Below are 16,100 nucleotides of genomic sequence, written 5' to 3'. Positions count from 1 at the left end.
TCATTGTGGTTTTGATTTGTATTTCCCTGATGCCGGGTGATGTGGAGAAAGGGGAACCCTCCTACACTGTTGGTGGGAATGCAAGCTGGTGCAACCACTCTGGAAAACAGCATGGAGGTTCCTCAAAATGTTGAAAAGAGAAGTACCCTACGACCCAGCAATTGCACTACTGGGTATTTACAAATTGATACTACTACCCAAGATACAAATGTAGTGATCCAAAGGGGCACGTGCACCCCAATGTTTATAGCAGCAATGTCTACAATAGCCAAACTATGGAAAGAACCTAGATGTCCATCAACAGACGAATGGATAAAGAAGATGTGGTGTATATACAATGATTTCCTATTCCTTCTGGTAGAGTCCTTTGAATGTTTAAAAGTTCTACAGTCAACAGCTCATCTTCAATCAACCTCCTATTAAGATGCACTTTTTTTCTTTTTTAAAGATCTCATTTATTTAAGAATGAGAAAACGTGCACACACTGGGGGAGCAGCAGAGGGAGAAGGAGAACCCCCCCTGCCCGAGCAGGGACCCTGATGATGCAGGGCTGGATGCCCGGACCCCAAGATGACACAAGGCTCGATCCCAGGAGGCTTAACGGACTGACCACCCTGGCGCCCCGCACTTCCTCATTTTTACTCTGCACTTGAGGGATGGCCGGGGCTTAAGGCTGGAGGTTGCTCCGGGTCACACTCCCATGAGGATGCGGTTGGGGACTGCAATGCCAAGTCCCCAGTCTCAGTAGAGGCCTTTCCAGGGCTTTCTGCTGGCTCACAACATCCTTCTTATCCAGTTCTTAGCACTGCATTTGACTCATTTCCTATGCTCTACTTCCTGTTTCCTGCCCGACCGAGGAAAGACACAAGCCAAGCCTATCTTGGGAGTAGCCAGACTCACCACTCTTCAGCCCAGACTCATCCCCCAGCCCCATCGGAACTCCACAGTTTTCCAAGGGCATGCCCGGGGCGTGCAGGGCACACCAAGCGCAGACCCACGATGAGCCCCAACGGAGACGGAAAGTCCACTGGTCCTGGTCTAGAGCTGTTCAACGCTGGCAAAGATGGGAGCCCAGCACTGAAGGGGCCTGCTCACCGCCATTATCACACGCGCTCCCGCTCCCGTGTCCTGTGCTTCCGTCTCTGGAGGGGGACCGATGAGGGCAACTGTCCCAGTGATTCCAGAAGCACGACACCTGCCACCACGTGAGCCCAAGGCACAGAGCCGTATCCCCATGGTCCCGCCCCTGGAGCGCTCCCTGTTACTCACCCGCGGTCACGGTCTTCCGGAACAGGATGGGGTTGGCCACGAAGACCAGCAGCAGCGGCAAGTACGTGGTGACGTAGTGGGGGACGGCGTGCTCCAGGTCTCGCTCACACCTGTGGGAGGAAACAAGTCGTTCAGGAAAACAGGGCTTTGCCGAAACATACAGACTTATCTGGAAACCGAGATAAGAACAGGAGAGCGGCCAGGGAAATGCATAAATCCACTTTGGAGCCGGCCCAACGGAAACCCGGCAGTAGCTCCTGTCCGCCAGTAAGCAAGGGAGCACTGAGAGAAAGGCGGCTCCATCAGGGCTCCAGCGGTCCTGAAGTCGGGAGGGCCTCTAAGGCATTCCACGGGGGGACCTGTTAAAGGGCCCTGCCGGGAAAGACAGAAACAGACACATTGGAATGGGGGAGCCCCCACCCTGGGTCTCCTCAAGGGAAAAAAAAGACACTGTTCAAGTAGACAGAGGCGCTCAGTGCAGTAGTGAGGTTTTAGGAACCTGCTCTGCACCGTGCCTGGCCAGCCCTGGGAAGAAGATCCAGTCCCGCCCCCAGAGCACCCCGAAATACCCAAGCTTCATGTTCCAGAACAAACGTGTTCCACGGTTGTGCCTCACAATCATTTCACGGGTGCTTTTCAGGAAGGACTGTAATTTTTTCTTTAAGACTTGATTTATTTTGAGCACCTGGGTGGCTCAGTCGGGGAAGCGTCTGCCTTCGGCTCAGGTCATGATCCCAGGTCTTGGGATCGAGCCCCGTGTGGGCTCCCTGCATGATGGGGAACCTGCTTCTCCCTGTATCCCGCCCCCACCCCATGAATGAATAAATAAAGTCTTTTTTAAAAAATTTATTTGTTAGAGTATAAGAGAGAGAGAGAGAAAAAGAGGTCACAAGCAGGAGGCGAGGGTTTAACCACCCGGGGCCACACAGGCAGGAGTCCTCAAGGGCGGGAATTCCTACTGAGGGATCATGGGACTCGCCGGTCAGCCCGTGACGCAGGGGCCACACATAGGTGTGGGTTTACCAAGGTCAGAGCCATCAGCGAAGAAATGCATCATGGAAGAGAAAAAAGGGCCAAGAGGAAGGGAGAATCAAAGGCAAAGGGGAGAGAGGACTGCCCCAGGCACGCAGGAGGTAGCAAACCAGCTAGGGGACGGCCCCTGCGGCCCCGGAAGGTGGGGCGATGAAGACGCGGGAGCCCTTGTTGTAACAGGCGTGGCGCGGTCAATGTGGAAGGGGGAAATGCTAGAAAGTGCAAAAAAGTGAGCAACGAAGGAGAGGGTGAGGATGAGAGCTGGACACAGGCCCAGAAGCGGCCTCCTCAGGACCATGGGGGCGCCGCACAGCCTCTCATGAGCCCTGCGCCACTGGCTCCCTCACGCTCAGATGCAACCTTCCCAGGAGGCTCCCGGAGCCCACGGGTGAAGCTGATGGACAGTAACTCCCTTTCCAATCAAGGGCAGCTGTGTGGGTGCACAGACCCACGACTCTGGGAGCACTGACCTTCAACTAGGCAACACCAATCTGGAGACATCTAACTAAGTAACTGCAAGAAGTCAAAAAAAAAAAAAAAAAAGAGGGGAAAAATAGAAAACCATGAGTCAGCAAACTTCTTCTGTCAGGGAACACTGACAGAAGTATTTTTTGCTCCATGGACCACACAGCCCGTCGGAACGGACACTGCAGTACGCAAGCAGCTATACATCGGGCATAAACAAATGCCCATGACTGTGTTTCAATAAAACTTTATTTACAAAACCAAGCAGAGGGCCGGATGTGTTCTCAGGGCTGTGCTCTATCGATCCTTGTCTACACTGCCCTAAAATCACAAAGAGACAATGTCCAACCTGTTTTTCAGCTTTCCACTGGCAGTGAGAATATACATACTTGGAGGAACCACCATGCCTTCCAAATGATTGCATCGATGAGACATACTGTTTTGCTTGTGTGTTTTACGATTTCATGTATTTGACAGAGACAGCGAGTGAGCATGCGCAAGCAGGAGGAGCAGCAGAGGGAGAGAGAGAAGCAGGCTCCCTGCTCAGACAAGGGGCTCAATCCCAGGATCTGAGCAGACGGCAGATGCCGCACCGACTGAGCCACCCCAGCACCCCCGCACGGATGAGGTATTGGGTTGAAAAAGAAGCTGAGACCACTTTAGACCACTCTCTCCCTGTATCTGTTCAGGACAGCCGACAGCTGGGAGCGAAGTGACAAGGTGAGACTAGCGGAGGCTCAGAATTAGCTCTCCCAAGAGCAACGCTCGGGACTCGCCCCGACGATGCGAACTCCTCCTCAGGACGGTCACCGCCCTTGCTGGTGCGGAGGCAGCTAGCGTGGAGAATACAGTGTGGGCCTGCGAAAGCCCCCTCCGTGGGGAGGACACACCTAGAGCCGTGTGCACACCCATCCCGGAAGGAGACGCACCTGGAGCCCTGCACACGCACTTGTGTGCACAACTGCCCAGCGCCCGGACGCAAAGGGCAGAGGCTGGGACGTGAGCTGCAGAGCACACTGTCATGGGCGCCCCCACCCCGCCGGGAGGCCGCCAGGCGGCTCTGCACATGAGAGCCTGGCCTGTGAGGGGCCCACTCTGGCTCCGTGCCCATGCCCCGTCCGCAGGATCCCGAGGGGCCCGGGAGCTGGAGCCCCAGCTTACCTGGACACGGACGGGGAGTAGAGCAGGACGGCACCCTCCACGCACAGCAGGGCGGCCAGGCCCCAGGCCGCGAGGCGGTAGAGCAGCATCGTGCTGTGGGGGAAGCAGACGGGGGCCTTGCCTGAGAGGAAGGATGGGCGTGTCCAGCCACAGAAAGTACCAGACCCACTCCCAGCCACCTGAAGAGTCAGGAAAACGTACCCTGAGCAAACCCTTGGCCGAGACTTGCCTTATCAGGCCTCTGGGCTTTTGTTTAATTGAGATGAGAGAAACAGAACATCAAGTAACCGTTTTCAAGTGAGCAGATCAGGAGCAGTGGGTAAACTCATAATGCTGTGCAACCATCTCCCCCATCCAGCTCGGAAACCTCATCACCCCGGAAGGAAACGCCACGCGCATCAGGCAGGCCTCCCCCCGTTCCTCCTGCTCACAGCCCCCAGCAAGCACCAGCCTCCTCTGTGTCTCTGTGGTGTTTCCCATTCTGCACGATGCAGGCAAATGGGAGTCACACAGCATGCCGCCCTCTGCGTCTGGCTTCTTTCCCACCACGAGGCTTGCAAGGGTGAGCGAACAAGGCACGGACACCTCACCGGTCCTCCTAAGCATGCAGCTCACCTGCTAGGAGAGGAGCTCCTATCCCCAAACCTTCCCAGAGGCACCCCTATCCCTACAAGTCAAGCGTCTCCATGCTCAGTCCAAACCAAGGTCTCCAAAGAAACACGCGCGCATCTGCTGTTCCAGGAGCATGGGGAGCTTCCCTTCCTCCCCCACGCCCCACCATTCACGGCAAACTTCCCATTCCCCGACCATCTCCAGCCTTCATCCTCCTATGCCCCCACACAGCGCCCTTTTCCCTGCAGAACGGAGGCAGCCAGCCCTGCAGCTGGGGTCCGGCGCACGGCTGCCCAACTATCTGACGGCGCCCGCGCAGCCTTTACTGTGCCTCCCCTGTGCCACGGGACGGGGCTGCAGCGATCCATGGGACGCGCTAGCCACAACCCAAGACTCTGCCAGCCTCCTAGCAAACTGTGCAACCCCCAACCCATCGGGATTTTAACTCTGAAGATCAGCTGCATAGACAAGGAACAGGGCAGGACCCGCGCGAAGGGATGCCCTCCTCAGAGACAGGAGAGAGATGGCACACAGGGGTGGGCTTCAGGAAAAGAAACCTTTCACAGCCAGCTCTCCAGAAGGCCGCAAGGCAACGACTCCAGCGTGTGCTCCTGCCAGTCCTGGAGCGGCCCTGCCCCGTCTCTCCCGGTTTGGGAGAGGGTGGGGCGCGTCTGGCCCAGACGTCAGAGGCTCCGCATGGAACGAACGGAGGGAAAAAGGAGCAGCTCTCTGCGGGGGCCCGGGTGGTTGAACAGTGCAGAAGGTCTGCATTACAGACCCTCACCTTGGGCAGGAGGGAGCCAGGGGTACTGAGAGGTGGGCGACAGCAGGCCAGGGGGTGAGGCCAGACTAGGCAATGGTGCTCTAGTCAGTCTGGCCAGGCTGCGTGGATGGCAGGCACTTCAGTAACAGATACAACCCCAAACCCACACCCGGGATGAGTCTGAGCTCCCGGGCACCCACAATGAAGGGCAGCGGGAGGCTGCAGATCCCCGTCCCTTTATCTGACAACCAGACAGTGTCCAGGTGCAGGCACGCAAGGGCCCTCCCCAGGCCCCCTTCCTCTCACACTCATGTCCACAGAGCAAGTAGAGAGTTCAATTTAGGGGCGCCTGGGTGGCTCAGTCGTTAAGCATCTGTCTTCGGCTCAGGTCATGATCCCAGGGTCCTGGGATCGAGTCCGGCATCAGGCTCCCTGCTCGGCTCTCCACTCCCCCTGCTTGTGTTCCCTCTCTCGCTGTCTGTCAAATTAATAAATAAAAATTCGTAAAAAAAAAAAAAAAAAAAACCAAAAAACGCAATTTAGGGCTTTTCCCAAAACCTCAAGCGCCTTCTGTTATAGTTGTTTAAAACTTGTACACCCCACATCAGGAACCAACATAGCCGTTTAAATTTTAACTCTGAATTGGTCTTAATGACATTTCTTAGGATTAGGATTTTAAAAGATTCTCCAGTGCCAAAGAAATAGCTAAGGACTGGAAGGATCTCGAAGGGAACGTGTCGTTTAGTCCAGCCCTACCTGCAATGTCTGGGCCCTGCCTTGGATCTGTCCCAGGTAGCTCTTTTTTTTTAAAGATTTTATTTATTTATTTGACAGAGAGAGAGAAAGTACAAGCAGGAGGAGAAGCAGGTTGGGGAGGGAGAAACAGGCTCCCACCGAGCAGAGAGCCCGACTCGGGGCTCGATCCCAGGACCCTGGGATCATGACCGGATCCGAAGGCAGAGGCTTAACCGACTGAGCCACCCAGGAGCCCCATCCCTACTCCTTTGTGATGGGAGACCCTGTTTCACTCTCAATGGTCTTCCTAGTGCTGGACCCCTGCCCTTGCTCTTGTCCTTAGGAAGCATCTGGACGTTTCACGTCTTTGGAGGTCTGCCTCCTGATTGACTGGCAGGTCCTTGGAAGCTATGCTCCGCCAGCATCTGCTCATCTCTGCACAATGAGCTCCAAACACTCTTCTGGGCATGAGGAGGCCTTCCAGATTGCCTGCCCTGGCTTCCAAGGGCGCCGCCTGTCTTCTACGTCCAGAAAGCTCTCAGGCTGCCCCGTCTGACCACAGCCGTCCATGACCGGGGGCAGAGCAGTGCACACCCTGTGAGAGCAGGAGGCACATTCTTCTTCCAGCCTCCTTTCCGGCTCCACCACTCCTCTTATCTCCACAACTGGCTGTGAGACCTCTAGTGTGTCCTAACTCCAACCCCTCCAAAATTGAGTGAGAGAGGTCCCAGACGGGAACACACACTTACACTGGGCTTCCGGGTCAAAGACCTCTCACTGGAGCTAGCTGCCTACCCAAAGTCATCTTCCCTTTTTCCTTAGAAACATAACCTGTATGTCATGCCCAACAGCAGCATGCTTGGCTAACAGACTATACTTCCAACCTCCTCTTGCAGCTAAGTATAGCCATGAAATTAAATTCTGGCTAATAATACGAAAGTGGAATTGTTGTGTCACATCCCCAGGGAGGCTGCTTAAAGGGAGGTGGCTCAGAGGAAATCGGACCTTTATGCATTGGCCCCCTCCTCCTTCCTGGAATGCAGATGTGATGGCTAGAGCTCCAGCAGCTGTATTGGGCCATGATACCTTGAAGTTGGAAGTCACACAATATGACAACAGAGCAAGAAGACAGGAGGAACTTGGGTCCCTAATGTCCATCGTAAGGGCCCTGGATTGCCTACCTCTGGCCTCTTTTATTTATTTATTTTTTAAAAGATTTTACTTATATATTTGAGAGAGAAACAAGGCAAGGGGGGGAACACAAGCAGGGGGAGTGGGAGAGGGAAAAGCAGGCTTCCCGCTGAGCAGGGAGCCCGATGCGGGCTGGGATCCCAGGACCCTGGGATCATGACCTGAGCTGAAGGCAGACACCCAATGACTGAGCCACTCACGCGCCCCCCTCTGGCCTCCTTTAGAATGAAAGAAAAATTATCTTGTTTAAATCACTATTATTTTCTGTATTTTACATAGCCAAAGGTAATCTTCACAGACCTATCTGGTTGGTTGCCTTTGACCTTCACTGCCTTCCCTGGAGAATTTTCAAAACCACGAGTATACAGGTTCTGTTCAGATGAGTAAAAGTTTACGAGCTAAAGTAAAGAGGTGGAAGGAACAAGCACAAAAATAAGACACTAAACTTCAAGCCAGAGAAACCCAAGTTAATGATGAGGACACATGAGGAATACCAACGATTATTTCCTTTTAAGACTGTATTTATTTATCTGACAGAGCAAGAGAGCACAAGCAGGGGGAGCAGCAGAGGGAGAGGGAACAGCAGACTCCCCACTAGGCAGGAAGCCCCACACATGGCTGGATCCCAGGACCTTGGGATTAAGCCCCACATCAAGCAGGGAGCCTGCTTCTCCCTCTCCCTTGGTCATGCCTCCGGTTCGCTCTCTCTCTCAAATAAATAAATAAAATCTTTCAATAAAACCTTTAAAAAATAACTTAAAAAAGTAAAATTTGGGGCGCCTGGGTGGCTCAGTGGGTTAAAGCCTCTGCTTTCGGCTCAGGTCATGATCCCAGGGTCCTGGGATCGAGCCCCACATCGGGCTCTCTGCTCAGCAGGGAGCCTGCTTCCCCCCCCCCTCTGCCTGCCTCTCTGCCTACTTGTGATCTCTGTCAAATAAATAAATAAAATCTTTTAAAAAATAAATAAATAAGTAAGTAAAATTTATTCAACAAATGGTGCTGGGACAAGTGGCCATCCACATGCAAAGGCATGAACATTGACCCTTTCCTCACCTACATAAAAATTTATTTAAAATGGATCACTAGGGCTCCTGAGTGGCTCAGGCAGTTAAACATCAAACTCTTGGTTTGGGCTCAGCTCATGACCTCAAGGTCGCAGGATCGAGCCCCGCATCAGGCCCCATGCTCAGTACAGAGTCTGTTTGAGAGTCTCTCTCCCTCTTGTCTCCCCCCCCCACAATAAAATAAATACGCAACATCTTAAAAATAATTATAATGGATCAAAGACCATTTGATCTTGGGGTTGTGAGTTCAAGCCCCACTCTGGGTGTGGACATTAGTTAAAAAGAGAATTTTTAAAATGGATCACAGATCTAAATTACGGTGTTGAAACTCTCTTCTTTTCTGCTTGGTTCCCAAGTTTTTTTCACCTTGGAACAAAATATTCCAGATTAAGCCTCATCTTCCTCCCCTTCCTCACACCGGTTAATCTGGAAATAACAGTTCATAAACATCTTTGCTGTTCATGTCTACGTGCAACCAGAGACTGTTTTTCCAATATCCTTCGGTGAGACATCTCACATACATTTTGGGAAAAGGCACCTTAAGGGCACCGGGTGGCTCAGCTGGTTAAGCATCTGACTATTGGTTTCGGCTCAGGTCGTGATTTCATGGGTCCTGTGATCACACCCCATGTGGAGCCCCAAGACCAGCTCTAAGCTCCGTGGGGAATCGGCTTGAAATCCTCTCCCTCTGCTGTTCCCCCTACTTACACATGCACACTCTCAAATAAATAAGTAAATCTTTAAAATAAAATCTTTAAGGGCGTGTGGGTGGCTCAGTCTGTTGAGCAGATGCCTTCCGTATCTGGGAGAGTCCTGGGACTGGGCCCCAACCCGGGGCTCCCTGCCCAGCGGGAAGCCTCCTTCTCCCTCTCCCACTCCCCCTGCTTGTGCTCCCTCTCGCACTGTCTCCCTGCCTCTGTCAAATAAATAAAATCTTTTTAAAAAAATTAAAAAATAAAATAAAGTCTTAAAAAATTATTTAAAGGGCACCTGGGGGGCTCAATGGGTTAAGTGGCTGCCTTCGGCTCAGGTCATGATCCAGAATCCTGGAATGCAGCCCTGTATGGTGCCCCCTGCTCAGCAGGGAGCCTGCTTCTCCCTCTGCTGCTCTGTCACATGAATAAATCTTAAAAAAATATGTATATACATACATACACATACAGACACATGTATTTTTTCAATGCCGTACACCCAAGGGCACCCGGGTGGCTCAGTTGGTTAAGCATCTGACTCTTGATTTCACCTCAATTCATGATCTCAGCATCATGAGATCCAGCCCCATGTCAGGTTCTGTGCTGAGAGTGGAGCCCGCTTGACATTCTCCCTCTCTCCTTGTTCCTTTTCTCTCTCTCTCTCTCTCTCTCTCCGCCGCCGCCCCACTCCCCTGCTCACATGCTTGGTCTCTCAAAATTAAATAAAATGTAGTTGGTCATACAACAGAGCAGTATTCAGAAGCTCACAGAGCAGACGGTGCTGCAACACGGGGAAAGCTTGAACACAGCCCGCTAAGTTTAAAAGCCAGAAATGAAAGGTCACATGTTCAATGATTTCACTTCCAGGCAATGCCCAGAGTAGGCAAAGCTAGAGACAGCAAACAGACTGGCAGTTGCCAGGCGCTGGGGGGGGGGGGGGGGGGAATTCATCACTGGTAGAGCGGGGCTGGGGGGGGGTGTTGATGACTAACGTCATTAAATTAGTTGGTGTGATGGTTGCACGATTTTATAACTAAACTAAAAATCAATGGGTTTTATACACTTAAACGGGTGAACTTCATAAAACTTAAAAAGAAAAAAGAAGTAAGCAAACAAGGGTTCCATGGGAAAGTGGGGGACACATGCTTCCTGGACCAGGAGTCAGGGGACCTGGGCGCTCACCCCACCCTGCCACGCGGCTTCCCTTGCTCACTTAGATTCTCTGTATCTGTGTCCCCCAACACACACGCACATCCCAGCGCACAGCTCCCGAGAGGCCACGATGTGCCAGGCCTGGTTCTCAACCATTCACACGCAGCATCGCACGGCATCTCCCGGGACCCGATGGGCGCTACGGTTTCATGGCCAGCACGACGGAAGTCTAGAGAGATCAAGCGACTTGCTCACAGTTCCCCAGCCGGTGACAAATGCACGGGCCGCACCCACGGGGCCCTTTCTCCCCAAGCAGCCCCTGGCAGCTCTGGTACTCCGGTTCCACGTTTGGCATGACGTCAATACGCACCGCAAAGGCTCGTCTCCTCAAACCTTTATATCATCAAAAACTGTCTGTATTCCTGCCAATTCTTCTTTAGTATGTGTCCAGAATGCAAACATGTAATTTATGGATGACTGATCATGGTCTAAACATCCTCATTGTGAATCTGCCTTCACCCTTTTGTACCAATGAGGGGCCAAAGAGGTTTCTCGCAGAGGGGCTGGCTGACATTCTGTGTCTGCCATACTGAAGAACATTCCAGAGCCCTCGGGGTGCCCCTAGCCCTTCCTCACACGACAGAAGCTGGGCAGAAAGCTCTCCTTGTTCCCTCTGAACGTACCTGTGTCCGGCCGATCTCCGGATCACGAGGTAGGCGTCGACCGCGTAGCAGAACAGCCACCAGAAGCAGGCACTATACAGCAGCTGGACCCACATCTGTAAACAGGAAGAGCCTGCATCAAAGCTCTGGAAACAGACAGCGGACTGCCGGTCGGTGAGATGAGCCGGCAGACACCTCTTTCTTGTGACGTCGGAAAGCAGGACAGGGAAGCCATCCAGAGACGCGTGCACGGTCTGGGGCCGCCAGGGTGGGATGTCCCTCTGCACACGGGCCAGGCCTGCCTTCCGGGACACTCGCAGGCCAGGACGATGAAGGCCTCAGCTGCGAGGCCCATGCTGGCCTGAGGGCTCACGGCGCCTGCGAAGGAGCAGCTGTTCGCTGAGAACGAAGGAGCAAGGACCGGAAAGAGCTTCCCAGGAGCAGCCAGGAAGGGGCTCGGTGCGCTACGGGCAGCACGGACCGGTGTGCCTGCTGGGCTGTGCCGTGGCGAGACCCAGGCTGCCCCACACGCAGCTGGGAAGCCGAGCGGGCAGGAGAGAGGAGCGGAGAATTCTGCTCTGGCGCAGTGCACAGAGCGAGATACAGATGTCCATTTCCATGCAGGTTTTATCAAGCGGAACACACCCAATCCATCAGTAACTGCCTTCTCTTTTTCTTTTTGGCCAGCTGGCTTTAGCGGCAGCTCAGGCTAAGGTAAGGATGGTCTATGTGTGCTCAGAAGGGGGGGGCACAGAGCAGCCACACTCCAGGGCGGTCCTCAGAAGGAAGCGGGTGGCAGGAGCCCCCTTATATCATGCAGCATACCCCTGAAGAGGAACCAAAAGGAACTCGGGACACTACAAAACGTAAGATCTATCTTGTCGTCATCCGGCACTGCAAACAAGCTCCTGGAGGATTGAGTACTTGGCAGATAACCCCTCCCCAAGGGCCCTGAGCAGCAGGCTCTGAGAATCTGCATTCCTAACAAACCCCGGTGGCCGGAGACCACACTTTGAGGATGGCAGCCTAAGAGGGGCACAGAGGGGAGACGACGGTGAGCGAGAGGAAGGTGCACTCACCGCGCTCCCCACACAGTACACAGCCGGCCAGACGTCCGTCCCATTCCCGTCGGAGTGCTTTTCAACGAAATCCGGGAATCCCAACCACACCACAGACCGGAACACAATACCTATGAGAAAAAGAGCGGATATGGTCACCCCGCAGGGGACGCGTTCCAGGACCCCCAGTGGAGGCTGGCACCGCAGACCCTACTGAATCCCATCTACGTTTTTCCGCTACGTGTGTTCCTGGGACAGAGCAGTTTACCAGACACTGTAAGACACTAGCAACAATAATAAAATAGAACTAGAATACCGGACGGTCACGGACGTTGTCCCAACATCGTCATGGGCCTCTGCCCCAACATCATACCACACTGTCCTCACCCTTCTCGTGACGGTGTGACGGGACCAGGGGCCTGCGTGACGAGACGCCATGCGGAGAAGGACGCAGGCATCGTGAGGTGCTGGAGGCTGACCACCGACCTCCCAGCAGCCAGGAAGAAGAGCGCCTGCTTCCCGACCCCAGCGCCCCGGGGTGACCGAGCCTACGGAGAGGCAGGCCGGGGCTGCGGGCGAGCTACAGCACTTCGCGGCCGTCCGAATCCACGCGGGCAGCTGGCCCGGTGCCCCGGCTCAGAAGCGGTAGGCAGATGGACAGAGGGATGAACAGCTAGGAAGGGACAGAGAAAGAAATGAGGGAGGAGAGAAACACACACACGAGTGTGTGCAGAGAGATGGAGAAACACGGGAGACCCAGGAACCAATTTCTTCGGCCACAAAGCAAACCCAGAACTTCGATTTCGACTTGAACCATCATCAGCCGCGGTCCTACCCCAATGTTGCTCTTTGTTCACTCCATACGAAGCAGCCGTTATGGGGACAACAATCTACTTCTTCGCTATTTTTAATGTCCATGTAACTACTCCTCACAGGAAAAAAATGACTGCAAAAGCACAATTCTGAAATGTGAAGAGATAATTCTTTCATTCCCTGAAAAAACGCACTTAAGATTTTCACAAAGTAGCTCTCGGCAACTTGCTCTTGATATCTACTTTTTTTGTTAAGTTTTCTTTGCTACTGGACCCGAATAGCTAATTCTCCTCAAAACAGTATAACACACCCGTAAGATCTATGCGAAGGCTGCTCGTCAGGTGACGGAATATGCTTTGTGGAAGCTCCGGCTCTGTGAGACGATACTAGAGGGTAACTGTAAACACTACGAAGTTACACAGTGTCCTCGTACACACGTACACCGTGTGTAAGACGCTATTAAATACACAATTATACGTTACTAGACACTGTAACCCACCAGCAAGCTCGCCCTGCACACTCTAGCGCCCGATATACACTATCCGATCCACCGGCAAACACCGGGCGCCTGGCCAGCGCGGGCGGATGAGCGTCTGCCTTCTGCGTGGGTCATGATCCCAGGGGGCTTGCATCGGGCTCCCTGCTCAGTGGGGAGTCTGCCTCCCCTCTGCCTCTGCCCACTACCTGCCCCCCTCCGCTTGTCCTTTCTGTCGCTCTCAAACAAAATCTTTTAAAAAATGTCCTCTATATAATGTGCGGTATATAACCAAATACACATCATGAAGTACGATACCAAGTCTATATCACGCCACATACCACTAAAGAAGAACTATGGACAGCAAAAGAACTCGCGACCTATCTTCTCGTTATCAGCGCTGCTCAAAAATAATGCTTTTCTTCCGCAGAATGCTGTATGAAGAATGCTTTGAGCACTCCTGTGAGCTCAATACGTGCCTGACCTACATTCGTATTGCTGTGAGCAGGTGAATGTTGACTTACAGTGGTAAACATCTCACCACACGTGTATGTTAAGTCATTATGCTCTAGATCTTAAATTTTCCTGGACTGTATGTCAATTACATCTAAATAAAACTGAAAAAAACCTCTGCCCTATGAGGTCGGCATTTTAAGTATTTATTTTTCAGGGAGGTGTTAGTCACCAAGCCTTCCCCTTAATTCTGCCTCTGCTCACTTGTTAACACCACGTATGTCCCTTCTAAAAGGGAGAGTAAATACGAATATCATTCCACGGATCCTAAATTGCTATTAAGATGCTTTTCCAGGGGTGGCTGGGTGGCTCTGCGGTTAAGTGTCTGCCTTCGACTCAGATCATGATCCCTGGGTCCTGGGATCAAGCCCCAAGTGGGGTTCCCTGCTTGGTGGGGAGTCTGCTTCTCCCTCTGCCTCTGGCCCTGCTTGTGCTCTCTTACTCTCACTCTGTGTTCTCTTTCAAATAAATAAAATCTTTAAAAAAAAAAAAAAAGAGAGATACTTTTCTAGGGGTGCCTGGGTGGTTCGGTCCTCAGGGCGGGTGACTCTTCGGGTCATGGGTTCGAGCCCCACGTATAAACTTAAAAAAACAAACAAACAAAAAAAGATGCTTTCTCAAAATGTTTTAGCATTATCAGGAAGAAAACCAACCTGATTGAATTAAAGAGCACCAAGATGATTTTATCCCTCACAGAAAGGAAGTACTGCTTCCTGTCTGACTCCTCGAGTCTGAGAAAGTGACTAGAGGTCCATAGCATTTACTGGAAGTCAAGGTCCTTGAGGGTCTCCAGGCACAAGAGCACAGACTGGAGAACGGGGCCCTGAGACACAGTGACCTGTACTGCTACGTGCTCAAGGTGCGGAGTAAGCTGCTGCCATCCCCTCAGGGCCCAATGCCATCAACAGCTTTTGCTTCAAAAGCAAACTTACTGAAAAATCAATTCCAAAATGGTTAGCACCTTGTCAGCCAACTGCAAAGTGTGGGCTGTATCTGGACCCTGATTCAAACCAACCAACCGTAAAACAGCATTTAGGACACAACTAAACATACAGCAGTGACCTTAAAGAACTGATTTTTGGGGCTCCTGAGGGGCTCGGCCAGTTACGCATGTGCCTTCGGGTCAAATCATGATCTCAGGGTCCTGGGACTGAGCCCACCATTGTGCTCCCTGCTCGGTGGGGAGTCTGCTTCTCCCTGCTCCCTGCTCGGTGGGGAGTCTGCTTCTCCCTCTTCCTCTCCCCCAGCTTGTGCTTGCACGCGCGCTAATGAATAAATAAAATCTTTTTAAAAAACTGATTTTCATTATTTTAAGGTGATAATACTACCTGTAACATACGTGTGTATACATACACACTTCCTTCTTACTTTCACAGCTATATACCGAAATCTGTATAGACAAAAGTACATACTTCCTGGGACTTGCTTTACATTAATGCAGTTTAGAGTTGGTACAGGATGGAGTGTAGATAAAGTGAGGTCATGGGTCCAGGGGTTCATTATATGGTCTGTGTGATTTGTGTTTCTTAGAAATTCTCCAAAATAAACCCTTAAACAAACGCTCAGCACTATCTAGCTTAGAAGTCTGTAAAAATTGCCATGCATGTTTAAAGGGGATGGCAAAGTTTCTGTAAAGGGCAAGATAAAAAATATTTTAGGCTTTATGGGCCACAATTTCTCTGCGGATATCCACCTCTGCGGACATCCAGCAGGTGTGAAGCACAGCTGTGCTCCCATCAAACTGTCCTGAAGGACACAGTCATTTAAATTTCATGGAATATTTATAAACAAATATTTTTCTTTTGATTAAAAAAAAAAACAACTTTTGGGCCTCAGAAAGGGGCAGGCAGTTGGCCACCTGTGGTATGAAACCCAAGCCTGACAAAATATATCTATTTATATATATTAGAGATATATACATCAAGTGTTCTTCCTGGTTCTGCTAAACATTTTGGAAATGATTTTGTGTATATACACAAAATACTATCAGTCTCACTAGCAGAGTAATTATGGGTCCCTCACAATATCTGGGTTTTCTTAACCACCCCTTCTAAAGTTTCCCTAGTACGTTTGCAATAACGAACATCAGAAACTGGTATATTCCCTTCAACAAATGTCCCCCGGGCGTAATTTTAACTGCCTATCCTGTTTTGCTGAGTCCCCTGGCCACCCCGTCCAGTCCCAAGAGAGCCGCCTCCGGTTTCGACGTCTACCCGGTTTCGACGTCTACCCTCCTAGCACGCAGCTGACACCCCGCCCAACGTGCACACCGAGTAGGTCCCAACCCACCAGCCATGCTCCCTCATCTGGGCACCGAGTAGGTCCCAACTCGAGGGCCGCGCGCGCTCACTCGGGTACCCAGCAGGTCCCAACCCGCAGGCAGTACTCCCTCACCCGGCCGCAAAGCAGGTCCCAATCCCGCGGGCCGCGCGCGCTCACGCGG

The 16,100-nt window shown here is 52.1% G+C and overlaps 1 protein-coding gene across 1 annotated transcript in view; it reads right to left on the bottom strand.

Moving 5' to 3' along the window:
* Positions 1-16,100, bottom strand: part of LOC111157133 (G protein-coupled receptor 143) — a 29,960-nt gene that overhangs the window by 12,989 nt on the left and 871 nt on the right. The window contains exons 2-5 of the mRNA XM_022518378.1: positions 11,878-11,987; positions 10,820-10,914; positions 3,928-4,020; positions 1,270-1,379 (exon numbers count right to left, since the gene is read on the bottom strand). Coding sequence (XP_022374086.1) covers positions 1,270-1,379; positions 3,928-4,020; positions 10,820-10,914; positions 11,878-11,987 — 408 coding nt within the window. The remainder of the gene's footprint in view (positions 1-1,269; positions 1,380-3,927; positions 4,021-10,819; positions 10,915-11,877; positions 11,988-16,100) is intronic.

Source organism: Enhydra lutris, unplaced genomic scaffold (genome assembly GCF_002288905.1).
Source record: "Enhydra lutris kenyoni isolate GAN:26980312 unplaced genomic scaffold, ASM228890v2 scaffoldscaffold52, whole genome shotgun sequence".
Lineage (NCBI taxonomy): Eukaryota > Metazoa > Chordata > Mammalia > Carnivora > Mustelidae > Enhydra > Enhydra lutris.
This window is presented reverse-complemented; position numbering and strand designations above follow the sequence as displayed.